Source organism: Coregonus clupeaformis, chromosome 2 (assembly GCF_020615455.1).
Source record: "Coregonus clupeaformis isolate EN_2021a chromosome 2, ASM2061545v1, whole genome shotgun sequence".
NCBI lineage: Eukaryota > Metazoa > Chordata > Actinopteri > Salmoniformes > Salmonidae > Coregonus > Coregonus clupeaformis.
In genome coordinates, this window is record NC_059193.1 from 31,927,998 (window position 1) to 31,947,684 (window position 19,687).

The 19,687-nt window shown below is 41.0% G+C and overlaps 1 protein-coding gene across 1 annotated transcript in view; it reads right to left on the reverse strand.

Annotated features, from left to right (window-relative positions):
- Nucleotides 1-15,175: 15,175 nt before the first annotated feature.
- Nucleotides 15,176-19,687, reverse strand: part of gabra4 (gamma-aminobutyric acid type A receptor subunit alpha4) — a 31,172-nt gene continuing 26,660 nt past the window's right edge. Inside the window, exons 8-9 of the mRNA XM_041843080.2 lie at nucleotides 17,790-18,046; nucleotides 15,176-15,715 (exon numbers count right to left, since the gene is read on the reverse strand). Coding sequence (XP_041699014.2) covers nucleotides 15,176-15,715; nucleotides 17,790-18,046 — 797 coding nt within the window. The remainder of the gene's footprint in view (nucleotides 15,716-17,789; nucleotides 18,047-19,687) is intronic.

Here is a 19,687-nt window from a genome sequence, read left to right on the forward strand (position 1 = left end):
TCCTGTGCCTGTCTGTCACAAGGATTTGCTCTACACTCTTAGTTCTGAAAGGTTTCTTCGGCTGTCCCCATAGGAGAACCCTTTTTGGTTCCATGTAGAGCCCTTTTTGATTCCATATAGAATCCTTTTTGGTTCCATATAGAACCCTTTTTGGTTCCAGATATAACCCTTTTGGGTTCCATGTTGAACCCTCTGTAGAAAAGGTTCTACATGGAAACCAAAAAGGTTCTACCTGGAACCAAAAAGGGTTATTCAAAGAGTTATCCAATGGGGATAGCCGAAGAACCCTTAAAGGTTCTAGATAGCACCTTTTTTTCTAGGAGTGTAGGAGGTCATAAAGGCAGTAGTGATGTCCCCACTCTTGGAAAAAAGTTCCACCTATCATAAAGGGTTTTATGGCTTGTCACGGTAGAACCCTTTCCAGGTATAACCTGTTCACCCAACAAATAACCCTTTTAGAACATGTTCTTCCATAGAGAAACCTTCTCTGATGACAAAGTTTCCATGTAGAGTAGGGTTGAGTATGTTTTCCGGTGTTTTACAAATGTTCCATCCCGAGAATAAATCACTTTGTGTCATTCTAAAGCATATAAAGCATGTACAGTAAATATGTCTGGATTTGATTCGAGCTTTGTACGGCATAAACATTCAAACCTGATGCTGCCTGAGCCTGATGAGCCATACATTAAATACTTTTTATGAGTCCTACATTTATGAGTCCAAGCCCAAAAGAGCCCAAATGATTGTGCTGTTATCCAATACATAGGCTATGATATATAGGCTAATGCTACTGCACCTTACAGTGGAGAAAAAAAGTATTTAGTCAGCCACCAATTGTGCAAGTTCTCCCACTTAAAAAGATGAGAGAGGCCTGTAATTTTCATCATAGGTACACGTCAACTATGACAGACAAATTGAGAAAAAAAATCCAGAAAATCACATTGTAGGATTTTTAATGAATTTATTTGCAAATTATGGTGGAAAATAAGTATTTGGTCAACTACAAACAAGCAAGATTTCTGGCTCTCACAGACCTGTAACTTCTTCTTTAAGAGGCTCCTCTGTCCTCCACTTGTTACCTGTATTAATGGCACCTGTTTGAACTTGTTATCAGTATAAAAGACACCTGTCCACAACCTCAAACAGTCACACTCCAAACTCCACTATGGCCAAGACCAAAGAGCTGTCAAAGGACACCAGAAACAAAATTGTAGACCTGCACCAGGCTGGGAAGACTGAATCTGCAATAGGTAAGCAGCTTGGTTTGAAAAAATCAACTGTGGGAGCAATTATTGGGAAATGGAAGACATACAAGTCCACTGATAATCTCCCTCGATCTGGGGCTCCATGCAAGATCTCACCCCGTGGGGTCAAAATGATCACAAGAACGGTGAGCAAAAATCCCAGAACCAGACGGGGGGACCTAGTGAATGACCTGCAGAGAGCTGGGACCAAAGTAACAAAGCCTACCATCAGTAACACACTACGCTGCCAGGGACTCAAATCCTGCAGTGCCAGACGTGTCCCCCTGCTTAAGCCAGTACATGTCCAGGCCCATCTGAAGTTTGCTAGAGTGCATTTGGATGATCCAGAAGAGGATTGGGAGAATGTCATATGGTCAGATGAAACCAAAATAGAACTTTTTGGTAAAAACTCAACTCGTCGTGTTTGGAGGACAAAGAATGCTGAGTTGCATCCAAAGAACACCATACCTACTGTGAAGCATGGGGGTGGAAACATCATGCTTTGGGGCTGTTTTTCTGCAAAGGGACCAGGACGACTGAACCGTTTAAAGGAAAGAATGAATGGAGCCATGTATCGTGAGATTTTGAGCAAGGGCATTGAAGATGAAACGTGGCTGGGTCTTTCAGCATGACAATGATCCCAAACACACCGCCCGGGCAACGAAGGAGTGGCTTCGTAAGAAGCATTTCAAGGTCCTGGAGTGGCCTAGCCAGTCTCCAGATCTCAACCACATAGAACATCTTTGGAGGGAGTTGAAAGTCCGTGTTGCCCTGCGACAGCCCCAAAACATCACTGCTCTAGAGGAGATCTGCATGGAGGAATGGGCCAAAATACCAGCAACAGTGTGTGAAAACCTTGTGAAGACTTACAGAAAACGTTTGACCTGTGTCATTGCCAACAAAGGGTATATAACAAAGTATTGAGAAACTTTTGTTATTGACCAAATACTTATTTTCCACCATAATTTGCAAATAAATTCATTAAAAATCCTACAATGTGATTTTCTGGAATTTTTTTTCTCATTTTGTCTGTCATAGTTGACGTGTACCTATGATGAAAATTACAGGCCTCTCTCGTCTTTTTAAGTGGGAGAACTTGCACAATTGGCGGCTGACTAAATACTTTTTTTCCCCACTGTATGCACGACAGGAAAACATAAAAGCCCATAGATGTAGCTATGCTCTCTTGGGTAAGTAAATGAAACAAGCTCCAGGGGGCTACATCATTCGTGGGGGATGACATGTTTACTGTTGCCTTGTTTTTAAATATAATAAGGTCTATTTTACATTTTTATAATTAGTAGGCTGACACATATATAGCCTTATATACACTCAGTGTACAACACTTTAGGAACACCTGCTTTTTCCATGACAGACTGACCAGGTGAATCCAGGTGAAAACTATGATCCCTTATTGATGTCACTTGTTAAATCCACTTCAATCAGTGTAGATGAAGGGGAGGAGACAGGTTAAATAAGGATGTTTAAGCCTTGAGACAATTGAGACATGGATTGTGTATGTGTACCATTCAGAGAGTGAACAGGCAAGACAAAATATTTAAGTACCTTTGAATGGGGTATGGTAGTAGGTTCCAGGTGCACCGGTTTGAGTGTGTCAAAAACTGCAACGCTGCAGGGTTTATGACGCTCAACAGTTTCCAGTGTGTATCAAGAATAGTCCACCACCCAAAGGATATCCAGCCAACTGTGGGAAGCATTGGACTCAACATGTGGAACGCTTTCAACACCTTGTAGTCCATGCCCCGACAAATTGAACCTGTTCTAAGGGGGATGCAACTCCGTATTCGGAAGGTGTTTCTAATGTTTTGTACACTCAGTGTATACAGTGCCTTCAGAAAGTATTCATACCCCTTAACTTAATCCACATTTTGTGTAACAGCCTGAATTCAAAATGGATGAAATAGTTGTAACACAACAAAATGTGGAATAAGTCAAGGGTTATGAATGCCTTCTGAAGCTTTCTAAAGCTTACCTTTCATAATTGTTCCTCGAATGTTTTGCAAGGTGCGCATTAGCCTACCTCTTTCTCTCTCTATTGTTGCTTTATTCCTTCCTTGCTTTCAACAGCTAAATGAAATGTTTCGTTGTGCTGATCTTCATCATTATAATGACATGCTGAATAATATAGGACTAGAATAAGATGCAGATGGCTTTACATCTCTTCACCAAGAATGAATGTTTATGGGTCTGAATAAATAACTGCTGTAGCCTACCGCCATCGCGCGTTCTGCCTTCTTTAAAACTCTGCCTGAGTTTTATTCGCTGCTGTATTTAATATTCAGCAAACAACAGCTTGCAGCCCTCTTCGAAGAGTATATTAGTATAAGAAACACTTAAAAAATATGTCCAGCAACCTATTCTAGTCTAGCTTTTCCTGAGTTTCCAAGAGCTAAGGAGCATTTTTTAAGGAGAGAGGCCAGCGGAGCACAGGTAGACGCTTATCTACCTACCTACCTACCTACCTACCTACCTACCTACCTACCTACCTACCTACCTACCTACCTACCTACCTACCTACCTACCTACCTACCTACCCTACCTACCTACCTACCCACCCACCCACCCACCCACCCACCCACCCACCCACCCACCCACCCACCCACCCACCCACCCACCCACCCACCTACCTACCTACCTACCTACCTACCTACCTACCTACCTACCTACCTACCTACCTACCTACCTACCTACCTACCTACCGTCTAGAATATAATTGTGTGCTGTAGTGTTACGATTTCCCTTCACTGGAACTAAGGGGCCTAGCCCCAGACCATTATTGCTCCTCCACTAAACTTTACAGTTAGCACTATGCATTGGGGCAGGTAGCGTTCTCCTGGCATCCGCCAAACCCAGATTCGTCCATCAGACTGCCAGATGGTGAAGCATGATTCATCACTCCAGAGAATGCGTTTCCAATGCTCCAAAGTCCAATGGCGGCAAGTTTTACACCACTCCAGCCGCTGCTTGGCATTGCGCATGGTGATCTTAGGCTTGTGTGCGGCAGCTCGGCCATGGAAACCCGAACAGTTCTTGTGCTGACGTTGCTTTCAGAAGCAGTTTGGAACTTGGTAGTGAGTGTCGTAACCGAGGACAGGCGATTTTTATGCGCTTCAGCACTCGGCGGTCCCGTTCTGTAAGTTTGTGTGGCCTACCACTTCATGGCTGAGCCGTTGTTGCTCCTACATGTTTCCACTTCACAATAACAGCAGTTACAGTTGACCAGGGCAGCTCTAGCATGGCAGAAATTTGACGAACTGACTTGTTGGAAAGGTGGCTTCCTATGACGGTGCCACGTTGAAAGTCACAGAGCTCTTCAGTGAGGCCATTCTACTGCCAATGTTTGTCTATGGAGATTGCATGGCGGTGTGCTTGATTTTATACACCTGTCAGCAACGGGTGTGGCTGAAATAACCGAATCCACTAACTTGAAGGGTGTCCACATACTTTGTATACATACTTTTGTATACATAGTGTATATATACAGTATATATGGTATTGACGGAGAGAGAAAGACTGTGAGAGAGAGCTCGCGTGCACTGATTTAAAGCAATGATATTCAAGTGATACATTTTCAAACTCTGCAGCTGCAATTAAAAAAAGATCTTTACAATAAAAAAATGATTTGACCCCAGATGGAGATGTGTAAATTAGACAGTCCTTATATATTACTTTAGCATATTATGCTGCAGCAAATGTAGGCCTACCCGTCACAAGAAAAAAAGTCACCATGATGAGATGATACATGCATTGTGAACTGCGCTACATCCTGAGACGCGCTGTCTAGACCCCACCCTAAGCACTGATGATTGATCATGCAGATAGAAGAGAGAAGGCCATAGAGAAGTCAGATTTAGGCATCGCATATCATTTAACAGTTCCATTTCACATTCATATAAATAGTTTATTATAATTTACCGGTTTCTTGCAGTTATTTATCCAGGGAAAAGGGAGCGGGTTTGGACTGGAAATATTGGTAAATCTCGGTTTCCGCTATTCAACCCTAATGTAGAACCCTTGTCTCTGTAGAATGCAAGGTGACAAAAAGGTTAAATAAAATGATGACATTTGACATACCTTGTTATTCTGGTGTTGTTCATGAATCTGTAAAACATTTGTGCAATATTTTGAAATGCATATGATTACCGTTCTCTGACAGAGATGGCAACATGAACTCAGTCATGCTTCACAAATACATAGCTTTTCCTCAGTTACAAGTGTTGCTTATTGGACTCCAATTAAGTATGCACACTAGGAGGAATAAATGCATGAATTAATACATGAATTAATTAAATAGGTTACACACCTACATGGATGGGTCTTGCTGAAATTATTAAGTTTAAATGGTGAAACATGTCATGCACATAATTGAAAAAAATGGAAATGTAGCTTTTGTGTTGCTTTGCTTTTCCTTTACACAAATGGAATGGCAACCCGAAATGCTTCCCCTGTTATGAAACAATAGAAACAGCTGAATTATGAGGTAGGTACAAAATAAAGAACATGTATGTCTTTTCATTTCTAGATGCAATTAGGGAACATGGGCAACTGAAAATGGCACTCCCAAACTTTCAGATTTAACCCCACTTTTATTTGGAATAAATACACCAAACTGAAGAAGTAAACAGACTAAACAGTGAAAAAATCATTAAAGATGAAATTATGAATGTAATGATAAAGTCCATACATAACAATTTTTTCTACCATGTTTAGCTCTTCTCTCCTCCACTAATTCCACAGATGAATCATACACACATGCATGTGAATTAAGATGCCAACCTTGTGACCTTGGCAATGTAATTCCCAGGAGTTAATCTCTCTGCAGCCAGTTGCTAATTTACTTCAGGTTACCAAGGAAACAAACCAAGTGGAATTCTACCACATCTCTTTTTTTGCAGTTCATTGTGTCCTGTTCTCTTCAGTGCTTTTCTCTGAGAATAACATTAATGAGACAAACATGAATTTGCACAAGGGAAAGAACATCAAGCGATGGAGGGGAATTCTTAATATGGGAGATACTGAGTGTTTTTATTTCAGGACATGAAACAGGAAATGCATTAGGCTGTAGGCCTATTTTAAAGTACTACTTAAACAGTTTTTGTGGGGGGTATCTGTACTTTACTTTACTATTTATACTTTTACTTCACTACATTCCTAATGAAAATAATGTACTTTTTACTCCATACATTTTCCCTGACACCCAAAAGTACTTGTCACAATTTGAATGCTTAGCAGGACAGGAAAATGGTCCAATTCACACACTTATCAAGAGAACATCCCTGGTCATCTCTACTGCCTCTGATCTGGCAGACTAAACACACATGCGTTGTTTGTAAATGATGTCTTGGAGTGTTGGAGTGTGCCCCTGGCTATCAGTAAATAAATAAAAAACAAGAAAATGGTGCCATCTGGTTTGCTTAATATATGGAATTTGAAATGATTTATACTCTTACTTTTGATACTTAAGTATATTTTAGCATTTGCTTTTACTTTTTATACTTAAGTATATTTAAAACCAAATACTTTTAGACTTTTACTCAAGTAGGATTATACTAGGTGACTTTTACTAGAGTCATTTTTTATTAAGCTATCTTTACTGTTACTCAAGTATGACAATTGGGTACTTTTTCCAAAACTGAGTATAGGTCTATGTGTGTACATTGTGTGTGAATGCATTTCTGAACTTGTTTGGTGTCCAAGCACCACAGATACTGGAGCCCTCTTGTTCTTGGTAGGGTACAAGATATTAGGCAAACAAAATATTATGTAAGAAAATGTAATACATCCACCCACAACTTTAATTATTCATCACTACCAAAAGATCACAATCAAAATATCTCTGGGTTGATAGTCTATTTCAGTAAAAGGTTGGTAGCATAGACGTTTACATTATTATAATTCTGTCCCCTTAGGTTAGGCTGCAAGACTCAATATCAATAGGCAAATTCTGACAAAAAACACATACTAAAAACCAGTAAGACTTTATAGTGATTGTTGCTAGATTATTTTCTGTTTATTATGTAATATCATAAAATATCAGCAGGGGGCATTATAGTAAACATATTAAAGCAGGACAGACCAACTTGTTAACCGAAAGCCCTAAACGGTATACCTTTTATGGAAGTGGAGGAGGAGTGAAGAAAATGTGAGTTGATTTTGGCAGTGGTAGGAAACAAGGTAGAATTCCAATCATTTTAAATAATGAAATATAACCATTGCTTATGAAAATGAGATGATTACAACTGTCTTTCTTTATTATAATCAAAGAAGCAAATGACTACATGAACAGTCAAAACTGTTGTGGGTCAAGAGAGAAAAAACCCACACAGTACATGCATTTATTATGTCACCCCCAAGACTGTACTCTTGACACAATACTCTGCGAATTGAGACATTTCCTCCTTATTTCACTCCAGTTTGGGGTTGTTGTCGAGTTGCTCACACATAAATATGCCATTTAGCAGACACTTTTATCCAAAGCGACTTACAGTCATGTGTGCATACATTTTTACGTATGGGGGATCGAACCCACTACCCTGGTGTTACAAGCGCCATGCTCTACCAATTGAGCTACAGAGGACCACATTGAGCTACAGCGGTCATCACTGACCGCTGTGACTAACCAGATGCTAACCAGTGAGATGTGTCTGTGTAAAATTGGAATAGCAGCAGCAGGACATAACAAGCGTGAGTCACAGCCCTCAGCCCATTGCCTAGCAGTTGTCAGTGACAAGCGCTCAGCCAACCATCTATGAAGTAATATTTCTTAATTATGTTTTAATTGCTTTGTGAAATTGCAGAGTCAAGCACTGACAAACTGTCAATGTTAATGTTATTTACAGGCAAGATATTATTATTATATTCACACCGGGGCTGTCCCTGCAGTTACTTTGCACTCTGCAGTTTGTAACAATTTACCCATGAGGGTTAGGAAGTCCAAAAAAGAGAGAACTGGACAGAACTGGAGGGTTGATGTTTGACCTGTGTAAGGGGTTTGAGGAGGATGACTGATGTCCTAATATGGATGTCATTAAACATTTTGTTATACAAACAGATTCACAGATTTGTTTTGTTAAATGCACCACAATACAAGCCTTTTACCAGATAGGGTGCTGAAGAAGAAACATGGCTGGAACATTGACTATATAGCTTAATGGCTGACCACATAACATATAGTAACACAATAAAACCTGCTGAATTCTTTAGGAAGAGAAGATGGAGAAAACAGAACCATCAAATGTTGTAACATATGCACTCTGTTTATTTGGCTGATAGTGATGTCACTTCCTCACCAAGGAACCCAGCATGGGCAACTATGTCGCAATTCTAAAGTGTTAGTCTTGCATAGAGCAATGATAAATATGATCTTGACTACAAAACACAAAACGTCAGTATTTTGTACAAAGACATTCAGTTATTGTTGTATGTACAGTCAGGAGGAGTTCACCATTTTCTGTAAGGGTTGACCTCTTGGAAAGAAGTCATAATGTATTTATTTTTTTATTCCACACACGTGTATGCCATCCCAATCCTTATTGCAGTTATATTTATCTCCTGGGCTTGGTTCTGGTCTCTGGAGGCAGTCCAAAGACGATTATGGATATTTGCTCACATAACTGATTGCACAATAAATCATTTTCAATCTCCAGTGTTTCTCCGAGACAAAACTTCCATTGCTAAGTAATTTACCAAATCTGATTCTCTTCCAATGGCAGTAGATCGAGGAATAGGCTTTATCCCTAAAACAGAAAACAAAGACAAAGCTCTGTACCTGAGTCCAGTATAACAGTAATCGTTAAAGCCATACAAACGGGTGGAGGAAAGCTTAACGTGATCTCCAAGCTGAAATTATAGTTACCGCATAAGAACACAAACCTCACAAGACTTTTGTGTAAGACACAATTACACTGAAAAGTAACCCCACATATTATTGAACTGAAAATACATATGATAAAAAAATACCTTTGAAAGAGTTATGTGTTTCTGATTACTATGCAACAATGGACAGGGCATTATGAAAACCAACGTATGTCCCATAAATTGAACTATTGACCTTCAGGACCATGTCTCTGAGAACATCTTTAGTGGCCAATTTTTTTAAACTTAAACACTTGGGCGTAACAGTGGTGGACAGTTTATGCCCAGGTTTGCGGTGCGTTAACACATAATATCCGCAGGTCTGCTTCTTCTAAGCAGTCTCATTTAAATATTCAAGACATAGAACAAACAACACACCGAGGGCCTGTAAAAAAAAATGTAAGAGAGAAAAGAAACAGTGATGTTGATGTGTTTCTTCCTTGAGTCTGGGTAATGCCTCCCTACCTCCCTCCGCTCCCGCTCCAGTGTTGCTAAACACCCAGGGAGATGCTTAAGTATCAGACGTAACCAGTCAACCACGTCTTTATCCTCTTTAAGAGCACTCTGGCTATTTACACTATACTCACTACACTTCCCCTCTGTTCTCCTCTGTTCTCCTCTGTTCTGTCGCTCCCAAACAGCATCCAGGAGCTCTTTACGTAAGACCTAACTTTCATTAGCCGGCCGCCGTCTAGCCTGAGATTGTTTAACAAGCAAAGCGACCCACCGGTGACACCCACATCAATCCCTAGGCAAGGTGTGTTATTGAGACAGAGAAAACAATGGGGACAGCTGGGAAATAGAACACATAGAAATACATCAAAACACCATCTTGCCTGCTGCTAACAAGGTCCTTAAAGAGTGTGTGCTGTTGTACGTGGATGTGTGTTTTGTTAAGGGGACGATGAGTTGTGTGTGTGTGTGTGTGTGTGTGTGTGTGTGTGTGTGTGTGTGTGTGTGTGTGTGTGTGTGTGTGTATGGTTGGGGGGGCAGAATCAGTTTCACACATGAGTGCATTGAGGAGACATGAAACTGAGGCAAACATCTTCATCTGTCCATCAGCCTCTCTGTTTTGAGCCCCACCTGCAGGAAATGCACTATTACGTCAACAGTGACTGAGGGGCCAACTATGTGTGACCTGTCTGGGTGATAATAGCCACTAGCATTGCAGGAAACCAAGCATCAGGATGATCACCGACCATGCCTCTGCAGGTGACATGACCTCAGCTGACAACATGAGAGGAGAGTTGCCCTCAGGGATAGATTAGACAAAAGGACACTTTTACCGTAAGAGGGGGTCACATGGCTGCTATGGACATGGCACAAGTGTAAAAACTGACCATGTAGAATCCTGTGACTTATCAGTGGAAAGCTGTCCAAAGTTGGCATAGAGACCCTATAAAGACCCTCGACGTTCAAGGCTAACACACTATGAAATGATACCTAACGACCAGAGAGAATTACACACTTTCCCACTTCCTTGCCATCTCAAGTCCCTACCCACTGTGCAAAAACTGGTTGAATCAACGTTGTTTCAATTTAATTTGTCAATGTATGGTGACGTGGAATCTACATGGAAAATTCAATGGATTTGAAAAAAGTCCTCAACGTAAACAGTTGATATTGGGGTGATATTTAAACCACAGGATTATGTCATAATGGAAACCAATTTTCAACATAGACAAACCTTGTATAAAATATGTTGAATTTGTACCTTTGAAACAATGTCAGATCTTCAACATTATATCCACTATCAGAAAAAAACTATAGGCTGGGCAGCACCTCCGACTGGAGAATTGATTTATCTACAGCTACACTTTGGTCTCCCATCCAGGGTTTTAACCAAGATCTGCTCAGCTTTGATATTTGTCACTGACTACTACCAATGTGCTAATGTGAGAATGACTATTGCGAGATCTCTTAATAACTAATTAGATTCACTGTTGCTATAGAAGTCATTCCAAGGGGTAGGTTTAACAGAGCAAATGAAATGCAATCATACTTTATAAGTCATATATCATCAATTATACTATTTAGGCCTATATTGCATGTGCTATCAACAGCTATTGTTTTAAATTCAACCCAGGGTTCAACTAAATATAGACAATACATATAGGCCTAGGGTTTCAAGCTTTGGCTGATTTAAAATGTAATCTTCAAGTTAATAATTAATATGTTGGATTCACATCTCCATCTCAACCAAAAATCAAAGTTAAAGAATAGGACTTAATCAAATCAAACTTCATTCAAAAGTGCATTTACATTTTGTTTAACTTAGATTTTTGGTTGAGATGAAGACGTGAATCCAACATATCAATTATTCATTTGTAGACAAGCTGGATATTGAACTGTGTTTGGTTGTCAGTGCAACCAAATATCAACATTTGAAAGAGATGTATTTTCTGCTTGGATAGTTCCATCTCTGCCACTGACTTAGACTGGCTTTAATTCCAATTGGTCTACAAATTAATAAGTCTCCATCTAAACCAAAACTCAACGTTAAAGAATAGGATTAAGCCAGTGGCTCAGATGAAACTATCCAATCATTACATACAGTACATCTCCTTTAAATGTTGATATTTAGTTGCGTTGTCAACCAAACACAATTCAATGTTACTTTTGTAATACAGTTAATAGCATAAAGTTAAGGCTACCTTACAAACTAATGTAACAGTATTTATCCAACCTTAAAATGAGTAACACACCCATGGCCACATTAAGGTTACTGTTACTAAATGTCTTCTTATTTAATCATAGAAAGCGTGCATGTTCAAGATAGCATGCAAAGGTCACAGGTCTGTGGAGATCTTCACAATTGCTATAATAATCTGCACTGAATCTCGAACAGCATTGATCACTTGCACTATGTACTTTTAATGTAATCTCAACTGCAGTCCAGGTCAATTGGTTGTGCTATTCGATGAAGCACAGTGATAACACATTAAGTTGTTGTATTAATACAAAATATCTGACATTGTATTCCCATTTGAACTTTGTTGTGCTTTTAAAATGGCTGAAAGCGCAGTAATAACACATTTAGATGACAACTAAACCAAAAATCAGACATTGTTTTTCCATTGGAATTTGGTTGTGCTTTTAGATGGTTGAAAGCATAGTGATAACACATTGGGAATTTAACAAAATGATTCCTTTCTTTTTGAGTGGGTGAATAAAGGTTGAAATCTTATTGATCAACGTCTCAACCAAATATTACCAACATTTCCACGTTGAAATGACGTGGTGCACTCAGTGGGTAACCAACAGAACTTCTGGGCATGTCTCTGATGGACTCATGGTAGTGCATGTCATTCTACATTAATGGTAGGAATTTGGATATGGGGAATGACCCTTCCACTGCCCTCTGCACACATGATTCACAATAACAATAACAGGTACCGCACATGAAAGGCCCATGAAAACCGTATGAATCAAGCCCCACATTTGCTAAAAAATAAACACCCCCAAACTCAGAGGAAATGTTCCCAAACCAAAGGGTTTCACCAGGTTCCTACAATATATTCCTTTGTAAGTTAATATTGAGTAATGAATACATTAGTACACAACGTTCCAGAAACGGACAATGTTAAAGAAAAATAATCTTCGCTTAATAGTTGAACATTCAAACAAAGACTTCCTAGAACGTTTTTGGAGGGAACTAATGGGGCTTAGAGGAACATTACCCCCAGGAAATGTTGTTTGTAGGGTACTGTGTGAAGTAAATAGGCCAGCACGTATGGTAATTGGTATCCTCATTCTACGCTAGTTAACAAAGCTTGGTCAAAGTTCGCTCTACAGGCTTGGGAGTGCAAATTAGATTTGAGTGGACAAAAATGTACAGTGGGGAAAAAAAGTATTTAGTCAGCCACCAACTGTGCAAGTTCTCCCACTTAAAAAGATGAGAGAGGCCTGTAATTTTCATCATAGGTACACGTCAACTATGACAGACAAATTGAGATTTTTTTTTAACGGAAAATCACATTGTAGGATTTTTAATGAATTTATTTGCAAATGATGGTGGAAAATAAGTATTTGGTCACCTACAAACAAGCAAGATTTCTGGCTCTCACAGACCTGTAACTTCTTCTTTAAGAGGCTCCTCTGTCCTCCACTCGTTACCTGTATTAATGGCACCTGTTTGAACTTGTTATCAGTATAAAAGACACCTGTCCACAACCTCAAACAGTCACACTCCAAACTCCACTATGGCCAAGACCAAAGAGCTGTCAAAGGACACCAGAAACAAAATTGTAGACCTGCACCAGGCTGGGAAGACTGAATCTGCAATAGGTAAGCAGCTTGGTTTGAAGAAATCAACTGTGGGAGCAATTATTAGGAAATGGAAGACATACAAGACCACTGATAATCTCCCTCGATCTGGGGCTCCACGCAAGATCTCACCCCGTGGGGTCAAAATGATCACAAGAACGGTGAGCAAAAATCCCAGAACCACACGGGAGGACCTAATTAATGACCTGCAGAGAACTGGGACCAAAGTAACAAAGCCTACCATCAGTAACACACTACGCCGCCAGGGACTCAAATCCTGCAGTGCCAGACGTGTCCCCCTGCTTAAGCCAGTACATGTCCAGCCCGTCTGAAGTTTGCTAGAGTGCATTTGGATGATCCAGAAGAGGATTGGGAGAATGTCATATGGTCAGATGAAACCAAAATATAACTTTTTGGTAAAAACTCAACTCGTCGTGTTTGGAGGACAAAGAATGCTGAGTTGCATCCAAAGAACACCATACCTACTGTGAAGCATGGGGGTGGAAACATCATGCTTTGGGGCTGTTTTTCTGCAAAGGGACCAGGACGACTGATCCGTATAAAGGAAAGAATGAATGGGGCCATGTATCATGAGATTTTGAGTGAAAACCTCCTTCCATCAGCAAGGGAATTGAAGATGAAACGTGGCTGGGTCTTTCAGCATGACAATGATCCCAAACACACCGCCCGGGCAACGAAGGAGTGGCTTCGTAAGAAGCATTTCAAGGTCCTGGAGTGGCCTAGCCAGTCTCCAGATCTCAACCCCATAGAAAATCTTTGGAGGGAGTTGAAAGTCCGTGTTGCTCAGCGACAGCCCCAAAACATCACTGCTCTAGAGGAGATCTGCATGGAGGAATGGGCCAAAATACCAGCAACAGTGTGTGAAAACCTTGTGAAGACTTACAGAAAACGTTTGACCTGTGTCATTGCCAACAAAGGGTATATAACAAAGTATTGAGAAACTTTTGTTATTGACCAAATACTTATTTTCCACCATAATTTGCAAATAAATTCATTAAACATCCTACAATGTGATTTTTTGGAAAAAAAAATCTAATTTTGTCTCTCATAGTTGACGTGTACCTATGATGAAAATTACAGGCCTCTCATCTTTTTAAGTGGGATAACTTGCACAATTGGTGGCTGACTAAATACTTTTTTTCCCCACTGTATCTACTTTTGATACCAGAACAAATGACAACATACCCAGTCATTTACTTGTGGTCATCAGTAAGGGAGAAAATACACCCAAAGTCTTCTTGTTCATATGCATCTCTGTTCTTCTGCTCGACACCTTGCGACTTGTAGTGTGTCCAGCTCATCTTCAGTGATATTGTCCTTATCCTTTGTCATTGGAGCAATGCCTGCTAAGACTAGAGGGACCTATTAGCCATTTTCGCTAAGATCAGGTGACACTGTATTGTAATTCAGCGAGGGTACTTACTAACATTAAAACAACTAACCAATCCATCAAACCGTTACTGTATTGCATATTGGATATGGCCACCCAGGGGATAGTTGTGATATTTGTTAGATTCAGACATATTTGGAATGGTTTTATGGTTTTGTTACCATGCTCATTCGCAGAAGACCTCTCGAAAATGAAACAAACAGATGTGCTGAGATTAGTATTCCTGGGTGTAATTTTTTGAGGCTCTTGTCCAGCATATTTGGTTTCCTTGTTAGTTGAAAAATGATTTAATCTCCCATGTCTCCAAAGCTCTTTTTCTCCTGTCATTTTACATTTTGTAGAAAATTATTCCCAAAATGACCCCAAGAGGAGCTAGAAACTAGATTTGGCCTCTAAATTTGGCCTCCATGGTGTCTTTCGACAAGTAAACCACCCAGTACACCATGTTGAATGCTCCAAAGGACACTGGGAACAGGATGCGGGCGTACTTGTCAATTTTACTGGTCCCGCCCGTACTGGTGGTGGTTGGCTGGGAGCATGGCGACTGCTTGGGCTCATTTTTGCCCATCAGCTGAATGTGCTCCAGTCTGGGTCCTAGAAGGTCCTGGAGCGAGGAGTCAGCGGTGGGCTGGGTCTGGTTGGCTGGTATTGTCGGGGTGGTGGGTGGAGCCGGGGGCGTGTTCATGGCGGACAGGGTCGAGGAGGAAGCGTTGGGTTGGCTGGCAAGGCCGGGGCTGGAGTGTGGTAGGATGATGGCGCCGCCAGTCGCACCCTTGGATGAAGATGATTGGCAAGACTGGGGTTGTTCCCTGGTTACCCCTCTTGCCACTGCTGTGCTGTTGGACTCAGCATTCTGGCCATCTTGCTGGGACATGTAGTTCATCCGTTTCCGCAGGTTACCATTGGTGTCAGGGTTGTGCTGTGGAGAGGGAAAAAGAACCATCAACCCAAAACTGCAGCGATGTGAATGAATCGTGCACATAGTTCACTCATGTGCAACAACAAGCAAATCCCTTGAAGTGGAGCAATTTGAATTAAATGTTACTATTTTACTTGATTCTTTGTGGTAAGGCACAATATGACAATTGTATTAAGCTGATAAATATGAACTATGTAGAGCTATATCAGGTTAAAACAGTCAGGAACCTCTGATTATAAACCTTGCCTATGTGCCCGAATATGACTACTTTATACCGCCGACAGTCTTTAGTCTGCATACATACTGCACTGCGTGGTAGAATAGCCCAGCTCACGGACGTTATTTGTGTAGGTTTTCACAACAGTGCTGTTCCATGGGGCGGCATGACAGTGTAGAAAAACAGCAAAAGAGCTTATCTCCTGAGAGCTAGCATAGCGCTTCAGCCCCAGTAGAGGGAGGTGCTGCACTCTAACCACAGCACCATAGCCTCACCAGTGATAATTCCCCCACTGACTCCCTACTGGAATGTGCTAACTGGCTAAGCGTATTGCTTCCTGTCTGAGAGATGTGAGGCGCAGAGCTGTGGACACTAGGCTAGGTTTGACATCACTATGGCTGGGAGGCAAAAGGTTTAGATACATCTGAGCCACATCAATACACACCGCGGGCCCTAATGCCGAGCAGATTTCCCCACTGTTAGCTGTGTGGGGCTGGTTCTGCAGCTCTGTAGGACAAGAGTTAATCTTCTGGCGCCGGGGCTTCTGGAACCTATACAGATGTGCCCCAGCAGTGTTGCTGTGGCAACCTGCTAATCCATTGATGTGCCGTTGTCACTAAACTGCATTCAGGTGCGATTACTCCACACAAAGATTTGAGATCCATAGGACAACTTTAAGTAGTCATCGGGCTGTACAGGGGGAACGTATGGCTGTTTTCTGGTCGGTATCAGCCATCAAACAGTTGGACTGTGACATGAGACAGTTAGCACCACATGTAATTTGCCCTTAAATGAAGGATTGTGTTCTAACTACAGTAGAATGCAAATGCATGGAGTAATGAATTCAATATAAACATGTTTGGTCAACCCCCATTACACGAATACCCTTTCATGAGAACATACTGTAAATGCTGAATGTAAACATTGTGTAGTTCTGTTCATGCAGTATGACGTGCAAAACCAACAACTTTGTAGGAGACGTTCGTTTTTTGTATTACCAAAATGGCTCTTACAAACATGTTCGCATCTTCTTGTAACTATGGGTAAAGAATGAAAATGGTAATAATATTCTATAACACAGGTCTTCAAAACACGCTTATCTTAATGCTGAAGAGTTATTTTTTTATTATGAGAAAGCAAGCAAATGTAGGACATTCAGAGCATACTTCGAATTTTCTGGGATAATATTGCTAAGCCTCTGTGCTGGATTACAAATGGTGTGCATTGATCTAAGCAGACAGCTGTGCAGCTGTACTCTAAATGGGACAAACTTAACATGTATTCACCATTTACTATACCTATTTGGCCTTCAGGAAGCTAATGTTTCTAGCTCATGATATCATGGAGAAGGAGGGAGAAAAGGCCGGCAGAAAGAGAGGTACAAAGAGAAAGCGAGAGAGGTACAGAAAGAAAGAGGGGAGAGGGAGAGAGACAGGCAGGCAGGAAAACAGAGAGTGAGGTACAGAGAGAAAGAGAGGGGAGAGGGAGAGAAACAGGCAGGAAGAGAGAGAGAGAGAGAGAGAGAGAGAGAGAGAGAGAGAGAGAGAGAGAGAGAGAGAGAGAGAGAGAGAGAGAGAGAGAGAGAGAGAGAGAGGGAGAGAGGGAGAGGCAGGAAAAGAGAGAGAGAAAGCCTCCAAACTTACTTAACCAATTATCAATGCTAAAGTAACCTTCGGTTACTGTATTGTCTAACAAAAAACAGGACGTTTTAGTATGTATTTTTCTCGATGTTTTAGACTTGCAATGAATCTCCATTTGATGATCAGCATACAAATTAGCGAAGGGGAGTGAACAAGTGCACACTTCAGTCTCTGAAGTGGAGAAGGGTATAGGGATTGAGGATAGGTCTTAACACACCTGCAGAACTTCCTCCATATCCTTCACTTTCACTGGGGTTGTTTGGGGCGCCGGCGGGCATTTTAGCGGCTTCCTTTTCAGTCTCTCCATCTCTGCGTTGGTGAAGTAGTTGACGGCAGCGAACTCGATGAGAGCGGAGAAGACGAAGGCGAAACACACGGCAATGAACCAGTCCATGGCCGTGGCGTAGGAGACTTTGGGGAGGGAGTGACGCGCGCTGATGCTTAACGTGGTCATGGTCAGGACCGTGGTGATGCCTGAAATTAGAAAACATTTGTAACCTTGGCTGTAAGTTGTAACCAAAATAATAGTTATGTCAACACACCCAAATAATAAATACTAAAACAGTAGGTATAAGCCTAACCGTCCCTCTATATCAGCATTACTCAAACCTTTCCTGGGGGACCCCCAGCTGTTCAATGTATTTGATTTATTCCAGGGCTAGCACACCTGATTCAATTTCTCAACTAATCATCAAGCCCTTGACTAATTGAATCAGGTGTGCTAGTTCAGGGATACAACTACTTAGAAAAATCTATGAAAATAGTTTGTGAAAATCCATCACACAAATCAATGAATGCCAGCCTTAATACTTAATATGAAAAATAGGAAACTGAACGTTTCTGACACTAGAATGACCTGTAAACATCCAGTTGATGACTTATTGACCTTTGCTTCCTGTGTTTTCCATCCTAATGATGTTGCCCTAGCGACCACCCCACATAGCCTACTTTCCCTCGCCTCCATTTCCTTTTAAAACAATAACCAAATCGGATCCACGCCAAGGATTATACCTTTACAATAACTGGGGAGTTATAGTAAGCTTGCAGGTCACTTGTCCTTGGGATTATTAGCAAATAGCTGTAATGTGATTCAGAGAAAATCCCCTTTATGTTAGAGATATAGAACAATCTGTACCGCCAGGCGGAGAGAAACATGATTTCATCCTCCATCTCCAAAACTCTGCCTACCACAGGATGAATATGTAAGTGTATGAGGCAGAGGACTTCCAGAGGTCGATATTAGCTTTAATATTAGGATATAGCACAAATGTGTGTATTTCATTGGATTAATTGGCAAGATCAGACGCACAATCGTTCTTGGTACAGATGAATGAGGTGTGACTGATTTAATCAGATGAGCTATAATAATCAAATTAATGAGTAATAGCAATGACTGTTTCTGTTGGAATACAGTTTTCATTCCTCATTTTGTGACACATTGTTTAGATTAGAATGCATTGCTTTGGAGTTGCTTGGATTAGGACAAAATGGGGCTTGCTTACATTATACAAATGGTGTTGTTCTATTCTACACTTGTTGTGCATTGATATTCTAGTTTGTCCCTTTAGGGCACCTGTGGCACCTGTTATATATAAAACAATAGGGTATGCATAATGTTTATGTGGACCCTGAGCCACTCTGGGGACATTCATTGTGACTCACAATCCTCACAGTAGCCCACCGGATGTTATAAGTTTCTGCTATGTTGGTACATGTTCCCATGGGGAGGCCCTTGCTTGGCTGTGTTGGTCTTTCTGACTTCATGATATATAGGTGTTCAAACATTGCATCTACTTACAACATCCAGTAGGCTACTGTGAGGATTGTGAGTGACAATGAATGTCCTCAGAGTTGTTCAGGGCCCACATGTTAGTGCTTTCAGTGTTTCCTCTCTGTCTCTGCTGTCTCCATGAGCGTGTATGGGATACAACAGAGACTGAGAAATATTCCAGTAAGCACTCAGGTGGTAGAGAATTATTTATATTAAAAAACAATGGATCATTGAGAATTGATACTGAGAAAAAAAGTGAATGGTTGACATGACACTCTCCCAACACATGCACTCACACGCATGCAGGCATGCGCCACACACGAACACATCCCACACAGAGCTCA